Consider the following 17,942-nt stretch of genomic DNA (forward strand, 5'->3'; position numbering starts at 1 on the left):
GATACGTGCGTCTTTGGCAACCTAATTCTCCTGGACATCTTTTATGCCAAGCTTCAGACGCACATCTGGTACACCTATGTTCTGACGGGCATCAAACACATTCTGGTAATTGGTGGTGGGTAAACGACTAATCATTTTAGGCTGGATCCTGGATCTCATACCTCTCATAGCCCCCCTGTTATTAATCCTGTACATTTCCATTCCTGTCGCCACCATGACCGTTTTCCCTTCATCCAATGACTCGTCCACCATATTTACGCTAAAAACCTGCACCTTCCCAGCAGCAATTGTGTAGGAAACCACGTTATTGTTTTCACGGGTGTTTATGATGCCTGTAAAAAAAAAGTTTACACACTATGTTGATGTGTACCCCCTCGGGGGAAAGGTTTGTCAGCCCATACTAAAGTGTAAGGGCATTACAAGAATAGCAGACCAGCTCCTTTTTAATGGGAAAAAAATTTTATGAGGCCCTCCTCCACCTTTATTCCAAGGGGGATTGGGGTGTGTGCAGATTTGGGGCAGGCCTCGCATTCACTTCATGTGTAACTTTCTGGGAGCATGAAAATCATAATAATGGGAACTTTGGTTTCATGTGGCCATCCAGTACATCGGTTCAAATGGTTGGTGGGGTGTGTGTAACTTTGGGGCAAGGCAGGCCTTGCATTCAATGCATAGGCAAACTGTATGGGAGTTAAAAAAAAGAATAATGGAAACATTGGTTTCATATGGTAATTCAGGACGTCTGTTGCAAGTGTTTTTGGGGTGCGTGTAACTTTGGGGCAGTACAGGCCTTCAATTCAATGCATAGGTTAACAGTATGGCAGTACCAAATGAAAAAAATGGCATATTTGGTTTAATGTGGCCATCCAGTACGTCGGTTTAAAGGGTTATTGGGGTGCGTGTAACTTTGGTTTCATGTGGCCATCCAGGACGTCTGGTCCAAGTGTTATTGGGATATGTGTAACTTTGGGGCAGGAGAGGCCTTGCATTCACTTCATGGGTAAACTTTATGGGAATACAAAAATCATAATAATGGGAACTTTAGTTTTATGTGGCCATCCAGTACGTCGGTTCAAAGGGTTATTGGGGTGCATGTAACTTTGGGGCAAGGCAGCCTTTGCATTCAATGCATAGGAAAACTGTATGGGAGTAAAAAAAAAAATAATGGGAGCTTTGGTTTCATGTGGTCATTCAGGACATCTGTTACAAGTTTTATTGGGTGCGGGAAACTTTGGGGCAGGGCAGGCCTTGCATTCAATGCATAGGCTAACAGTATAGCAGTACCAAATGAAAAAAATAGCAACTTTGGTTTCATGTGGCCATCCAGGACGTCAGTTCCAAATGTATTGGGGTGTGCGTAACTTTGTGGCAGGGCAGGCTTTGCTTTCAATGCATAGGCTAACAGTATGGCAGTACCAAATGAGAAATAATGGGAGCTTTGGTTTCATGTGGCCATTTAGGATGTCTGGTCCAAGTGTTATTGGGGTACGTGTAACTTCGGGACAGAGAAGGCCTTGCATTCACTTCATGGGCAAACTTTATGGGAGTACAAAAATCATAATAATGTGAACTTTGGTTTCATGTGGCCATCCAGTACGTCGGTGCAAAGGGTTATTGGGGTGCGTGTAACTTTCGGGCAAGGCAGGCTTTGCATTCAATGCATTGGCAAACTGTATGGGAGTAAAAAAAAGAATAATGGGAACTTTAGACTCATGTGGCCATCCAGGACATCAGTTCCAAGTGTTATTCAGGTGCGTGTAACTTTGTGGCAGGGCAGGCCTTGCATTCAATGCATAGGATAACAGTATGGCAGTACCAAATGAAAAATAATGAGAACTTTGGTTTCATGTAGCCATCCAGGACGTCTTGTCCAAGTGTTATTGGGGTGCGTGTAAATTTGGGCAGGGCAGGTCTTGCATTCAATACACAAGCAAACACTATGGGAGACCCATTTTCTTGTAATGGGAAAAATTTTCATGAGGCCCTCCTGTACGTCTCATCAAAGGGGTATTGGGGTGTGTCCTAATTTTTGGCAGTCCAGCCACTCACTGCATAGGCAATAACAGTATAGGAGACCCACTGTTTAATAATGGGAATAACAAAGCATAGCCGGCTGATGGCTCTCTAAGAATAGTGAGGGCCGACTGCTGGCTCTTTAAAAATGGTAAAGGTCATTTGATGGCCTTATAAAAGTAGGATTTGTGACTTACAGAGTTCCTCCTTCATAAATGAAACAGGATGTGTCTGATGAAGTGTCACACACCACATGGCCAGATAAGGTTGTAAAATGTTAAAATGACATTTCCCAGTGAATGCATTTGTCTTTGTTGAAAGCAATGCTAAAGTTGAAAAACGCATCAAAAACGTTACATGTGAACATAGCTCAAAGTGTGGAGGAGCATTTTTGTTTTTGGTTATTTATTTGACCTTATAAAGAAGTAATTCCCCTGAAAAGTAGGTTCCTTAACATATTTCTCAGGAAAATCCATTTTGGTTTAGTTTTTGTATGTTTTATTGTGAGTCTGTAAAAGTGGCGTAAGACTCTGACAACATTGTTCACATCAGTGACCTGGGAGTCAGAAATGCTTCCAGGGGTCTTCCCCATGCTGTTCCCATTTCATTTGAGCATTGTTCCCATCGATTTCCGCAATTTCTTGTCTCTCTGCAGACAGCCAGGAGGGCCGCCGGAAAAATGTACGAGTATCCCATAGACTAACGTTGTGCTCGTTGCTCTGGTCGAGCACGTGAGCATTCCAATTTGCTTTTCCCGAGCAACGAGCATTCGAGCATTTTATTGCTCTCTCATCAATAGTCAGTATTGAAAAATTTGGACTGGTATGGAAGGTGCAAACAGGCTGTGGTAGGAAGGGATTAATTGTAGAGTGAAAACTCAAGATGGCTGCAATTAAACCTGTATATTTTTTATCAGTTTTTTTTATTTTCACCTTGTAAATTCCACTATTTCCAATCGAAAATTAATAGTATTGAACTAATTTTTTTATTTTTTTTCCTCATGCACAAAAATCATTATAACATGTATAGAGTATACATTATCATTGAATTATATGTAAATAACATTTGCTTTTCTTCAGTTGCAATCATCTTTCTTCTATAGTTTGCTGTAAGGATATACACAGGCAATACAATGGTTGATTTCATGGTGGTTATTCAGCTGTCAAGCGAAAAAAGGGAAAAAAATAGAAAATATTATTTACCCCAAATTTAATGAAATAAATGCATAATGCCGTTAACATTCAAGAGAATAAAAAAGTTTCTGAAATTGTTTAAATATATAAATATCACATTCTGAAGTAACAATTCGCTCTATCCAAACAAAAAAATCAGAATAAAAAATAACTCAATTCGAAAAGCATGAAATATTGTCTCTTTAATCTAGTCTTACATATGTAATGTTCTAGCAGGAATGCGGGATACAGTGATGAGCAGGAGGCAGAGCAAGAGTTAACGGGTTGTTTATAAAGAGTCATTATAACAGTAAATACTCCAGGGGAGAGAGGGAGTATAGATGAACAAAGCGTAGTTCAAATATCGGTCTGTGGTTCCCGGACGGTGGAGGCTGGAAAATCCCACGATGGTGCTGTAGGTGACATGTGAGGTTCCCGAACTGGTCCCGGAGAAAGGTGAAGCACTGTCTTAACAGAGACGACGCCTCCTGGCCTTCTCACGCGTAGTCTTGTGGTCCTGGAACAAGGTACTGCTCGAGTGGTTATCTGCGGCACCGCGATTGGAGAACGAAGTCCCGAAATGGAGGCCGCGGTCATGCTACCTGCTTCAGCGTGCACTGTTTGGTGAGAACTGTGTCACGGGACGGCAGCAGTCAGTGGTACAGAACGGTTTGTCTTAGTCACGTCAGAAACAACAGGAGTAATGGTCTCTGGAGGTACATAGTTTGTATGCGCGGGGGATGGGAGCGTGCAAAGCAGGCCTGCTTGTTGGTGTCGGTCTGCCGAGAGGGAGTCAACCTTCTCCTGTAGCACAGGATGTCTTCCTGACAAAAGCCCTGTTTTGACGCGCCCCATCCATTTCATCTCAGACCCGCCTCCTACAGTCAGGCTCAATGGTCTCTTCCAGTCAGAAAGTCCTTCCCCCTGCAACACTGGTGACAGTCCCGACAGTTCCGGCCCTGACACGAGAGAGATACCACTAGCCCGGTCCATCTCACTACGCATATATTAATTAAAGGGGTTGTCCGGTCTAAATCGGTAAGTCTGAAGTCACTTTGTGTGACTGCAGACTTATGGATCCCCCAGTGCATGCGCTGTGGGGATTCACCAGTTTCCCACCAGGGACCGGAGTTTATTTTTTTTAAACATAAACTTTTTATTATTTTATAATATCTTGCTCTACTGCAATTTAGCATTCAATCATTGTGCATCATTATAACATCTTTCTCAATCATTTATCAGCTAAACATAATATTAATTTTAAACAAAAGTAAATATTATAGGGAAAAGAAAAAGGAAGGGAAGGGGTGGTGAAGACATCAGATTATTATACCCATATATTACCATTAATAGCCCTATTACATCTCTATGTCCACAGTGTTGAGTCTGAATGATAGCCAACTATCCCACTTCCCAAGATATGATATTGTGTTATTGGTGGATGAAGCAATTATTTTTTCTGATAAAGTCATTTACCGATGCTATAATTTCAGCCAATGACAGGCATTTGGGGTTTTTCCAGGAGCTTGCCATTTTAATTTTAGTAGCTATAAGCATGTGCACAATCACTGTCCGGAACTCGTACGGTATTAATTCCAGGTCAATGGCCAGAAGCGCCTGCTCTTTCTTGATTTTCATTGGGATAATGCTAATCTGAGTGATTAGTTGGGAGATGGCATCCCAGAGTTGCTTTACTTTATGGCAACTTCACCAGACGTGCATCATATCTGTGTTAGCGTCTCTATAGGGGCTTTAGAGAGCGTCAATTTAATAATGTGCAGTTTATTGATTATTATGCTCTTTAACCCCAGCGCCATCTCCACTGTTGGTGGCAGACACAATTTCCTATCACCGTTGGGATTAGGCCCGGCAATGATTTGTGAATAGAAAAACAATGCAACATTTGGGGATTTTAGGAGATGTTTTTCGATTTCTATCCAATGTCTATCATCCTTATCATTCTACATCAACCTTTGTTGTTCAGAAATGACTGCTCTATAGTATCTCACCACTGAGAGGCAGCCCAATCCTCCTTATTTTATTGGGATGTATAATATGTCTGCCTTGACTCTGCTGTTTTTCCTGCCATTTATACTTTTATATGATGGTTTGTAATTCTTTGAGTATTTTCATGGGGGCTGTGATAAAGAGGTTGCAGAATATGTACATTATTTGGGGGATTGTGAACAATATAACAGGTGCTCTTCTTCCTAGCCAGGACATGTCGTGATGCTTCATGCGAAGCATGTCACCTTTGATCTTTTGTCACAGAGCCTCATAATTTAGTGAGACCATTTTATCTGCTGAGTGCTAATCATATTCCAAGATATGATATGTTTTTATTGTCCCATTAAAGGGGTACTTAGCTTTTAGGTTTACAGGATGAAGTACGGAGAGCATTGGATTTAAAATTTCAAATTTGGGGATATTTAATTCATAATGTGATATTTGGTTGAATGAGTCTATTACTTCCATTACTCTATTGAGCAACTCTGCAGGATTTGTAAGGGTTGAAATAGTCGCCAGCAAACAGACCGATTCTGTGCTCTGCGTTTTCAATTTTACACCCCTCAAGGTGCTCAAAACCACATTCAAGAAGTTTATTAACCCTTCAGGTGCTTCACAGGAATTTTTTGAATGTTTAAAAAAAATGAACATTTAACTTTTATTCACAAAAAAATTACTTCAGGTCCAATTTTTTAATTTTACCAAGGGAAACAGGAGAAATTGGACTGCAAAAGTTATTGTGCAATTTCTCCTGAGTACGCTGATACCTGATAAGTGGGGGGAACCACTGTTTTGGCGCATGGCAGAGCTCAGAAGGGAAGGAGCGCCGTTTGACTTTTTCAATGCAAAATTGGCTGGAATTCAGATCGGACGCCATGTCACGTTTGGAGAGCTCCTGATGTGCCAAAACAGTGGAAACCCCCCACAAGTGACCCAATTTTGGAAACTAAACCCCCCAAGGAACTTATCTAGATATGTGGAGAGAACTTTGAACTGACAAGGGCTTCACAGAAGTTTATAACGTACAGCCGTACAATTACAAAATCATATTTTTTCCAAAAAATGATCTTTTCACCCCAAATTTTTATTTTCCCAAGGGCAACAGGACCCTAAAAGTTATTGTGCAATTTGTCCTGAGTATGCTGATACCCCATATGTGGGTGTAAATGACTATTTGGGCGCATGGCAGAGCTCGGAAGGGAAGCAGCACCATTTGACTTTTTTGGCTGGAATTGAGATCGGACACCATGTCACGTTTGGAAAGCCCCTGATCTGCCAAAACAGTAGAAATCCCCCACAAATGACACCAATTTGGAAACTAGACCCCCCCAAGGAACTTATCTAGATGTGTGGTGAGAACTTTGAACCCCCAAGGGCTTCACAGAAGTTTATAATGTACAGCCGTACAATTAAAAAATCATATTTTTTCCAAAAATGATCTTTTCACCCCCCATTTTTATTTTCTGAAGGGCAACAGGACCCTAAAAGTTATTGTGCAATTTGTCCTGAGTACGCTGATACCCCACATGTGGGGGTAAACCACTATTTGGGCGCATGGCAGAGCTCGGAAGGGAAGTAGCGCCATTTGACTTTTTCGGCTGGAATTGGGATTCGATGCCATGCTGCGTTTGGAAAGCCCCTGATGTGCCTAAACAGTGGAAACCCCCCACAAATGACACCAATTTGGAAACTAGACCCCCCAAGGAACTTATCTAGATGTGTGGTGAGCATTTTGATCCCCCAAGGGCTTCACAGAAGTTTATAACGCCCGGGCGTGAAAATAAAAAAATCATATTTTTTCCACAAACATGATCTTTTAGTCCCCAATTTTTTATTTTCGCAAAGGTAACAGGAAAAATTGGACCCCAAAAGTTGTTGTCCAATTTGTCCTGATTACGCTGATACCCCATATGTGGGAGAAAACTACTGTATGGGCACATGTCGGGGCTTGGAAGGGAAGGAGCACTGTTTGACTTTTTCAACACAGAATTGCCTGGAATTGAGATCAGATGCATGATGCGTTTGGAGAGCACCTGATGTGCCCAAACAGTGGAAATCCCCAATTCTAACTCCAACCCTAACCCCAACACACCCCTACCATAATCTTAGCCCTAACCCTAGCCCTAACCCTAACCCTAGCCCTAACCCTAGCCCTAACCCTAGTCCTAGCCCTAATGAGAAAATGGAAATAAATACATTTTTTTAATTTTATTATTTTTCTCTAACTAATGGGATGATAACAGGGGGTTAGATTTACTATATATGGTGGTTTTTTGTGTTTAGCAGCTGTCACATGCTAAAAGACGCTTTTTATTGTAAAAATAGTTTTTGCATCACCAGATTTTGAGAGCTATAATTTTTCTACATTTTGACCCACCGAGTCATGTGAGGTCTTATTTTTTGCGGGACGAGTTGACGTTTTTATTGGTACCATTTTCGGGCACATGACGTTTTTTGATCGCTTTTTATTACGATTTTTGAACAAAAAACCAGCATTTCAAGAATTTCTTTTTGGGGGGTGCGTTTACACCGTTCTGCGTGTATTAAAATTGATAAGGCGGTTTTATTCTTTGGGTCCGTACGATGACAGCGATACCTCATTCATATCTTTTTTTATGTTTTGGCGCTTTTATGCAATAAAAACAATTTTATATAAAAAATAATTATTTTTGCATCGCTTTATTCTGCGAGCTATAACTTTTTTATTTTTTTGCTGATGACGCTGTGTGGCAGCTTGTTTTTTGCGGGACAAGATGACGTTTTCAGCGGTACCATGGTTATTTATATCCATGTTTTTGATCGCGCGTTATTGCACTTTTTGATTGGCTGTATGATAATAAAGCATTATTTTTAGCTTTGCTTTTTATTTTTTAAGGGGTTCGCTAAAGGGCTTAACTAATGGGACATTTTTATAGGGCGGGTCGTTACGGATGCGGCGATACCAAATATGTGTACTTTTATTGTTTCCTTTCTTTTATTTCCAAAAAATGAGTTTATTAGGGAATATTTTTTTTTTTTATTTATTTCGTGATTTTTTATAAATTATTTTTACACTTTTTTTTTTAAACTTTAGTACAGTCATGGCCAAAAGTTTTGAGAATGACACAAATATTATATTTTCACATGATCTGCTGCCCTCTGGTTTTTATGTGTGTTTGTCAGATGTTTTTATCACATACAGAAATATAATTGCAATCATATTATGAGTAACAAAAGGTTATATTGACAGAATGAGTTAATGCAACAAGTCAATATTTGCAGTGTTGACCCTTCTTCTTCAGGACCTCTGCAATTCTCCCTGGCATGGTCTCAATCAACTTCTGGATCAAATCCTGACTGATAGCAGTCCATTCTTGCAAAATCAATGCTTTTATTTTGTCTGAATTTGAAGGTTTTTGTTTGTCCACCAGTCTCTTGATGATTGACCACAAGTTCTCAATGGGATTAAGATCTGGGGAGTTTCCAGGCCATGGTCCCAAAATCTCTATGTTTTGTTCCCTGAGCCATTTAGTTATCACCTTTGCTTTATGGCAAGGTGCTCCATCATGTTGAAAAAGGCATTGTTGATCGCCAAACTGCTCTTGGACGGTTGGGAGAAGTTGCTCTCGGAGGACATTCTGGTACCATTCTTTATTCATGGCTGTGTTTTTAGGCAAGACTGAGAGAGAGCCCATTCCCTTGGCTGAGAAGCAACCCCACACATGAATGGTTTCAGGATGCTTGACAGTTGGCATGAGACAAGACTGGTGGTAGCGCTCACCTGGTCTTCTCCGAATAAGCCGTTTTCCAGATGTCCCAAACAATCGAAAAGGGGATTCATCAGATAAAATGACTTTACCCCAGTCCTCAGCAGTCCACTCCCTGTACCTCTTGCAGAATATCAGTCTGTCCATGATGTTTTTTCTGGAGAGAAGTGGCTTCTTTGCTGCCCTCCTTGAGACCAGGCCTTGCTCTAAGAGTCTCCGCCTCACAGTGCGTGCAGATGCACTCACACCTGCCTGCTGCCATTCCTGAGCAAGCTCTGCACTGCTGGTAGCCCGATCCTGCAGCAGAAACACTTTAAAGAGACGGTCCTGGCGCTTGCTGGTCTTTCTTGGGCGCCCTGGAGCCTTTTTGGCAACAAGGGAACCTCTCTCCTTGAAGTTCTTGATGATGCGATAGATTGTTGACTGAGGTGCAATCTTTCTACCTGCGATACTCTTCCCTGTTAGGCCATTTTTGTGCAGTGCAATGATGACTGCACGTGTTTCTTTAGAGATAACCATGGTTAACAGAAGAGAAACAATGATGCTAAGCTCCAGCCTCCTTTTAAAGTGTCCAGTGGTGTCATTCTTACTTAATCATGACAGATTGATCTCCAGCCCTGTCCTCATCAACACCCACACCTGTGTTAATGGAGCAATCACTGAAACGATGTTAGCTGGTCCTTTTAAGGCAGGGCTGCAATGATGTTGAAATGTGTTTTGGGGGATAAAGTTCATTTTCTAGGCAAATATTGACTTTGCAAGTAATTGCTGTTAAGCTGATCACTCTTTATAACATTCTGGAGTATATGCAAATTGCCATTAGAAAAAATGAAGCAGTAGACTTTGTAAAAAATAATATTTGTGTCATTCTCAAAACTTTTGGCCATGACTGTACATTGTCCCAGGGGGACATAACTGTCATGTGACAGATCGCTGATCTGTCACATCACAGATCGCTGTGACAGATCAGCGATCTGTCTCAGGCATTGAAGCAGACTTCCTCATGCCTGCGCTTTGCAGGCATGAGGAAGGTCCCCGTCTCCATTTTGGATTCGGGGACCTGCAAGGAAGGAGACTCCCGCAGCAGCGCTGCACATTGCGATGCTGTGGGGGTCTCAGGGAAGCACGGAGGGAGCCCCCTCCCTCCCGATTCTTCCCTAAACCCCCGGTACACTGCAATCAATGTGCCAGGGGTTAACATGTTGGGGGCGGTCCGTGACTGGCCCTGACACATAGTGCCGGGTGTCAGCTGTGATAATCAGCTGACTCCTGGCCGCGATCAGCGGCGCTCACCACGTGAGCACCGCTGATCGCTATGACGTTCTATCCCGTCCATGGTCATAGGTGCCCAGGTCCCATGGACGGGATAGTGCATCAGATGGCAGAAAGGGGTTAAAGACCGGGCCTCTTTCGATAAAAGGGATCTTTTGAACGAGCTATTCACCCTTTTACATTAATGCTGGAAATGTGAAGAACTACATACAAATTACAGAAAAAATCTATATGTCACCACTAGACAATTAAGAAAAATGGGGGAATAGCAAAAATCAAATCTTAAAGTTGTGAAAAACTGCAACAGTTTTAAAAATAGAGTTCGGATCTAAGTGAACCTCCTGGATATGCTCCACTATCCAGTATGTAATGGGGGGAATTGAGGGAAATGAAAATGCTCCTCTCGTGCCTCCGCAGATCATTGTGAAAAGTTAGTCTTGTATTCTGCTTTCTTGATCATATCCACTCCTTCCTCAGAGTGGGCAGCTTCTTCTTCAGTGGGGAGCTGGTCTTTTCTTCCACAGTCGCCAGCGAACACTTCTGCAGCAGAGTCATGGCTTCTCAGGGAGATGTTAGGACTTGTGTGGCTCCTTTCTTGGTGACGATCAGCTTCACCGGGTAGCTCCATTTGTACGTGATCCCGTTGTCTCGTAAGATCTTGGTGGCTGTGGAGAACTCCCGCCTCTTGTTCAGTGTGACAGTGGAGAGATCTGTGAACACCAGGATACTCTTGAACCTCTCCAGGAGCTCTGGTTCGCTCGCTGTTGCTTTACTGATGACTTCTTTGAAGTGGAAAAAATTAAGTCGGGCAATTACATTCCTGGGTGCAGAGGTAGGGGTACTTTTGGGTTTGGGGATTCTGTGAGCTCTGTATATTTTGAGATCTCGTTGCTCTGTTTCGAGAATTAATGCGTTAAAAAAATCCATTAGGAACCCCTTTAATGCGTCCGCAGAAATACTTTCTGGTATCCCCCTGGAGTGCAGATTGTTGCATCTGGAGCGGTTCTCCAGATCCGCCAGCTTCAGTTTTAGAGCGGCGATCTCCTCATCTGCCTCAATGTCCGCTAAGTGGTTGTGGGCTGTGGTGAACTCCTCCAGCTTCTCCTCAATGTGGGCTGTTCTGTCCCCTATGTGCACAATATAGTTCATTGAAGCATTGAAGGCTAAGGTGATATCACTGTGTATAGCCTGCTTTAGATTACCCACCAGGGACTTTAGTGTGGCCTCTGTGATGGGGTTGAAGCTGTGTCCTGTGTCAGGTGCATATACTTGCAGTTTGGTGCCTGAGGATTTCTCTGGGCTCCTGGATTGGCGATCTGCTCAGCTCCTCCTGTGCCTGCTCCAGACCGCATATGCTACTCTCCGGTGAGGTCTGACCCAGTAGCAGGGGATCAGACTCCCCAGAGTGCTCCACAGCACCTTCGGCCACATGGTGAGTGCCGAGACAGCCATCTTGTTTTTTTCCATGCGCCGCTACAAAGACCGTGATCCTGACTGGGGCTGTGCCCCTGCACCTGGTATTGTGCACCTTCGCCGACCGGAGTGTGCCAGGTCCTCTGTGAGCCCACAGACGTCAAGTGTCCCAGAGAGCGCATGGCGAAAAAACCGCTCACGCGCGATGGGACAGAGACACCCGGACCCACAGGAGGAAACGAGCGGGACATCAGCGGGCTCACAGAGGACCTGGCGGTTGCACTGCGCATGTGCCACCATTGCCAAATGGATTGGTTGATTACAGTCACGTGACTAATCACGTGACATGTCACTAGGGTTACAAAAGGTCCTTGCAGATGTTTTACCTCACTCCCCTTGAGAAAGCGACCAGCACGGATGCAAAATGCGCGTCGGAGCTCTCCACCCTCCCTTCCTGGTGCTCCTGCATGTCTATTCTGCCTTTGGTAAGCCTTTTACTGCCATTTGGTTATGATGTATGCTCTATACAAGCACCGCTTATAGGACATCTTACCTTTTGCTTGCCATATCCAGATAGTCAACCTTATTTGGGGGATACTTATTGTGGTTATATTTTCTGGACATGGACTAATCATGCTTGGGTCTCCTGCACTTCCCCATCCTCTGTCTGTTTTGTATACTCTATTGCTATTATGCGGTATATGTATTTATATGTGATTGTGACTGAATAAAATTGTAATATTTTACTTTAGATTATGTAGTAGATTAGAACATTTCGTGCTGTTAGACAGCTATTCACCATTTCAAAACCAGGTAATTTTCTATTTTTTTTTTCTCATTCATTTATCTTCCTCCTCTTCTATGAGCCATATTTGATTTTACTTTTTTATTTTTCTATCAACATGGACATCTGATGGCTTGATTTTTGCTGCACAAGAGCTAATTTTGAACAACTTTTTTTTGCTCATGATCAGAAGTGCAGAGAATGGGGGCATGGGGGACCTTGGTTCTGGGGTAAGGGGGAACTGACAGGTTCCCTTTAAAGCCGAGACCCGGCTATCATCGCCAGGGGCCCACCACGAGCATTTTAATCCCCTAAATACTTTGATTGGGATCTTTACAGCTCCATCAGCAGATAAATAAAAAGTATAGAAAATAGAGATGCAAAAAAAAATTTTTCTATAAAATAGTTTTATTGTGTAAAAGTGGCAAAACATAAAAAAATAATACAAATGTGGTATCGCTGTAATCAAATTGATCTGAAGAATAAAGTTGTCTTATCACTTTTACCACACGTTCTTGAATTGCTGATTTTGTTCATTTTGCCTCCTAAAAATTGGAATAGAAAGCGATCAATGTTATATGCCCCAAAATTATACCAATAAAAATGTCAACTCGTTCTGCAAGAAACAAATTCTCACATGACTCTGTCAGTAGATATCTAGGAAAACTATAGCTCTAAAAATATGGCCATGCATACTTGTTTTTGCATTAAAAAGTGTTATTTATTATGTGATAGCATTTACTGTATACTGCGTTTTACGCCGGGGTTTCCATGTAAATCTCTGAAATAGGCGATTTACACAGGACTCACAATGGAACATTCCTTGTAATGAGGTTGATGGAGAAACGTGGATTCTGTCTGTCCTATGCTTCGTAAGTGTCCATCTTTTTAACCCCTTCACCTCCAAGGGTGGTTTGCACGTTCATGACCAGGCCAATTTTTACAATTCTGACCACTGTCCCTTTATGAGGTCATAACTCTGGAACGCTCCCATGGATCCCGGTGATTCTGACACTGTTTTCTCGTGACATATTGTACTTCATGATAGTGGTAACATTTCATTCAAATAACTTGTGTTTATTTGTGAAAAAAATGGAAATTTGGCGAAAATGTTGACAATTTCGCAATTTTCCAACTTTGAATTTTTATGCCCTTAAATCACAGAGATACGGCACAAAAAAACTTGATAACTAACATTTCCCACATGTTTACTTTACATCAGCACAATTTTGGAACCAAAATTTTTTTTTGTTAGGAAGTTATAAGGGTTAAAAATTGACCAGCGATTTCTCATTTTTAAAACACCATTTTATTTTTACGGACCACATCACATTTGAAGCCACTTTGAGGGGTCTATATGATAGAAAATACCCAAAAGTGACACCATTCTAAAAACTGCACCCCTCAAGGTGCTCAAAACCACATTCAAGAAGTTTATTAACCCTTTAGGTGCGTCACAGGAATTTTTTGAATATTTAAAAAAAAATGAACATCTAACTTTTTTTTTCACAAAAAAAATACTTCAGGTTCAATTTTTTTTCTTTTACCAAGGGTAACAGGAGAAATTGGACTGCAAAAGTTATTGTGCAATTTATCCTCAGTACGCTGATACCTAATATGTGGGGGGGAACGACTGTTTCGGCGCATGGCAGAGCTCAGAATGGAAGGAGCGCCGTTTGACTTTTTCAATGCAAAATTGGCTGGAATTCAGATCGGACGCCATGTCACGTTTGGAGAGCCCCTGATGTACCTAAACAGTGGAAACCCCCTACAAGTGACCCCATTTTGGAAACTAGACCCCCCAAGGAACTTATCTAGATATGTGGAGAGAACTTTTAACCCACAAGGGCTTCACAGAAGTTTATAACGTACAGCGGTACAATTAAAAAATCATTTTTTCCACAAAAATGATCTTTTCACCCCCAACTTTTATTTTCCCAAGGGTAACAGTAACCTAAAAGTTATTGTGCAATTTGTTCTGAGTATGCTGATACCCGACATGTGGGGGTAAACCACTATTTGGGCGCATGGCAGAACTCGGAAGGGAAGCAGCGCCATTTGACGTTTTTGGCTGGAATTGAGATCGGACACCATGTCGCGATTGGAAAACCCCTGATGTACCAAAACAGTGGAAACCCCCCACAAATGACACCATTTTGGAAACTAGACCCCCTAAGGAACATATCTAGATATGTGGTGAGAACTTTGAACCCACAAGGGCTTCACAGAAGTTTATAACATACAGCCGTACAATTAAAAAATTAAATTTTCTTCACAAAAATGATCTTTTCACCCTCAATTCTTATTTTTCCAAGGGTAACAGGACCCTAAAAGTTATTGTGCAATTTGTCCTGAGTACGCTGATACCCCACATGTGGGGGTAAACCACTATTTGGGCGCATGGCAGAGCTCGGAAGGGAAGCAGCGTCATTTGACGTTTTTGGCTGGAATTGAGATCGGACACCATGTCGCGATTGGAAAACCCCTGATGTACCAAAACAGTGGAAACCCCCCACAAATGACCCCATTTTGGAAACTAGACCCCCTAAGGAACTTATCTAGATGCAAGGTGAGCACTTTGAACCCCAAGGGCTTCACAGAAGTTTATAATGCCAGGGTATGAAAATAAAAAAATCGTATTTTTTCCACAAACATGATCAATTAGTCCCCAATTTTTTTATTTTCCCAAGGGTAACAGGAGAAATTGAACCCCAAAAGTTGTTGTACAATTTGTCCTGAGTACGCTGACACCCCATATGTGGGAGAAAACTACTGTATGGACACATGTCGGGGCTCGGAAGGGAAGTAGTGACATTTTGGAATGCAGACTTTGATGGAATGGTCTGCGGGTGTCATGTTGCCTTTGGAGAGCCCCTAATGTACCTAAACAGTGGAAACCCCCCCTACTGACCCCATTTTGGAAACTAGACCCCCTAAGGAACTTATCTAGATGTGTGGTGAGCACTTTGAACCCCCAAGGGCTTCACAGAAGTTTATAATGCCCGGGCATGAAAATAAAAAAATCGTATTTTTTCCACAAACATGATCAATTAGTCCCCAATTTTTTTATTTTCCCAAAGGTAACAGAAGAAATTGGACCCCAAAAGTTGGTGTCCAAATTTGTCCTGAGTACACTGATACCCCATATGTGGGAGAAAACTATTGTATGGGCACATGTCAGTGCTCGGAAGGAAAGTAGTGACGTTTTGGAATGCAGACTTTGATGGAATGGTCTGCGGGTGTCATGTGCGTTTGGAGAGCCCCTGATGTACCTAAACTATTGAAACTCCCCACAAGTGACCCCGTTTTGGACACTAGACCCCCCACAGAACTTATCTAGATGTGTGGTGAGCACTTTGAACCCTCAAGTGCTTCACAGAAGTTTATAACGCTCGGACGTGAAAATAAAAAAATCATTTTTCTCCACAAAAATGATATTCTTGCCCCCAATTTTTTATTTTCCTAAGGGTAACAGGAGAAATTGGACCCCAAAAGTTGTTTTGCAATTTGTCCTGAGTAGGCTGATACCCTACATGTGGGGGTAAAACACTGTTTGGGCGCATGGCAGAGGTTGGAATGGAAGGAGCACCATTTGACTTTTTCAACTTAGAATTGGCTGGAATTGAGATCAGACACCATGCTGCATTTGGAGAGCCCCTGATGTACCCAAACAGAGGAAACCCCCAATTCTAACTCCAACCCGAACCCCAACACACCCCTAACCCTAATCTCAGCCCTAACCCTAGCCCTAACCCTAGCCCTAGCCCTAACCCTAGCCCTAATGGGAAAATGGAAATAAATACATTTTCTTTTAAGTTTATTATTTTTCCCTTACTAGGGGGGTGATAACGGGGGGTTTGATTTACTATTTATGGCGGTTTTTATGTTTGGCAGCTGTCGCATGCTAAAAGACGCTTTTTATTGTAAAAAATAGTTTTTGCATCACCACATATTGAGAGCTATAATTTTTCCATATTTTGACACACCGAGTCATGTGAGGTCTTATTTTTTGCGGGACTAGTTGAGGTTTTTATTGGTACCATTTTCGGGCACGTGACATTTTTGATCGCTTTTTATTCCGATTTTTGGGACGCAGAATGAACAAAAACCAGCGTTTCATGAATTTCTTTTGGGGGGGTGCGTTTACACCGTTCCGCATGCGGTAAAATTGATAAGGCAGTTTTATTCTTCGGGTCAGTACGGTTACAGCGATACCTCATTTAGGTCATTTTTTTATGTTTTGTCGGTTTTATACAATGAAAACTATTTTATATTAAAAAATAATTATTTTTGCATCGCTTTATTCTGCGAGCTATAACTTTTTTACTTTCTCGCTGATGATGCTGTATGGAGGCTTGTTTTTTGCGGGACAAGATGACATTTTCAGTGGTACCATGGATATTTATATGCATCTTTTTGATCGCGTGTTATTGCACTTTTTGTTCGGCGGTATGATAATAAATCATTATTTTTTGCTTCGTTTTTTATTTTTATTTTTTAAGGGGTTTGCTAAAGGGGTTACCTAATGGGACAGTTTTATAGGGCAGGTCGTTACGGACCCGGCGATACCTAATATGTGTACTTTTATTGTTTTTTTTTTTTTATTTCCAAAAATTGGATTTATTGGGGGAATATTTTTTTTTTTTTTCTAATTTATTTGGCGATTTTTTTAAAATTATTTTAACACTTTTTATTTTTTTTTAACTTTATTACATTGTCCCAGGTGGGACTTCACTGTCCTGTGACAGATCACTGTGACAGATCAGCAATCTGTCACAGGCACTACTGCAGACTTCCTCATGCCTGCGCTTTGCAGGCACTGAGGAAGTCAGCTCCCTGCAGGCCCCCGAAGGCCCCCGTCGCCATCTTGGATTCGGGGGCCTGTAGGGAAAGAGACCCCCGCAGCAGCGCTGCACATTGCGCTGCCGTGGGGGGCTCAGGGAAGCACGGAGGGAGCCCCCTCCCTGCCAATGCTTCCCTTTAACCCCCGGTACACCGCGATCATGTTTGATCGCGGTGTGCAAGGGGTTAACGTGTCGCGGGCGGTCTGTGACCGCCCCTGACACATTGTGCTGGGTGTCAGCTGTGATAATCAGCTGACACCCGGCCGCGATCAGCGGCGCTCACCATGTGGGCGCCGCTGATCGCGCTAGATGTACTATCCCGTCCATGGGCATAAGGGCCCGGGTCCCATGGACGGGATAACCCCTTCCTGACATCAGACGTACTAAGTGTGCATAAAAAAACGGTCGGTCACAGTTTTGTGCACCTCTGAAAATAAGGACACAGTTGAAAAGAGGCCAGATGAAGTTCAGAGTAACTCTAACCAATAGAGATAATGAAGGAACAATTTAATCTCAATATTAAGCAAATTTATTAGTGAATACGTAAAAAATACATACAGCAAGTATCAATATTTAATATCCTACATGGATTTAAGGAATAAAGACTTGGTTATATTGCGTATTAGAAAGGACTGACTGCAAATCATGAAAAACAATGGGGTCACACAATAGTATCTGTTGCATATTGCAA

General features: G+C 42.2%; 1 protein-coding gene across 3 annotated transcripts in view; it reads right to left on the bottom strand.

Moving 5' to 3' along the window:
- Positions 1–2,916: 2,916 nt before the first annotated feature.
- The window catches only part of LOC141096343 (complement factor H-related protein 1-like), a 511,185-nt gene continuing 496,159 nt past the window's right edge, over positions 2,917–17,942 (bottom strand). For all 3 annotated transcript variants that reach the window (XM_073582884.1, XM_073582883.1, XM_073582882.1), the window contains one exon: positions 2,917–3,172. In XM_073582884.1, coding sequence (XP_073438985.1) covers positions 3,165–3,172 — 8 coding nt within the window. In that variant the 3' untranslated portion in view covers positions 2,917–3,164. The remainder of the gene's footprint in view (positions 3,173–17,942) is intronic.

Source organism: Dendrobates tinctorius, unplaced genomic scaffold (assembly GCF_039654945.1).
Source record: "Dendrobates tinctorius isolate UK_male_01 unplaced genomic scaffold, ASM3965494v1 ptg000074l, whole genome shotgun sequence".
Taxonomy (NCBI): Eukaryota; Metazoa; Chordata; class Amphibia; order Anura; family Dendrobatidae; genus Dendrobates; species Dendrobates tinctorius.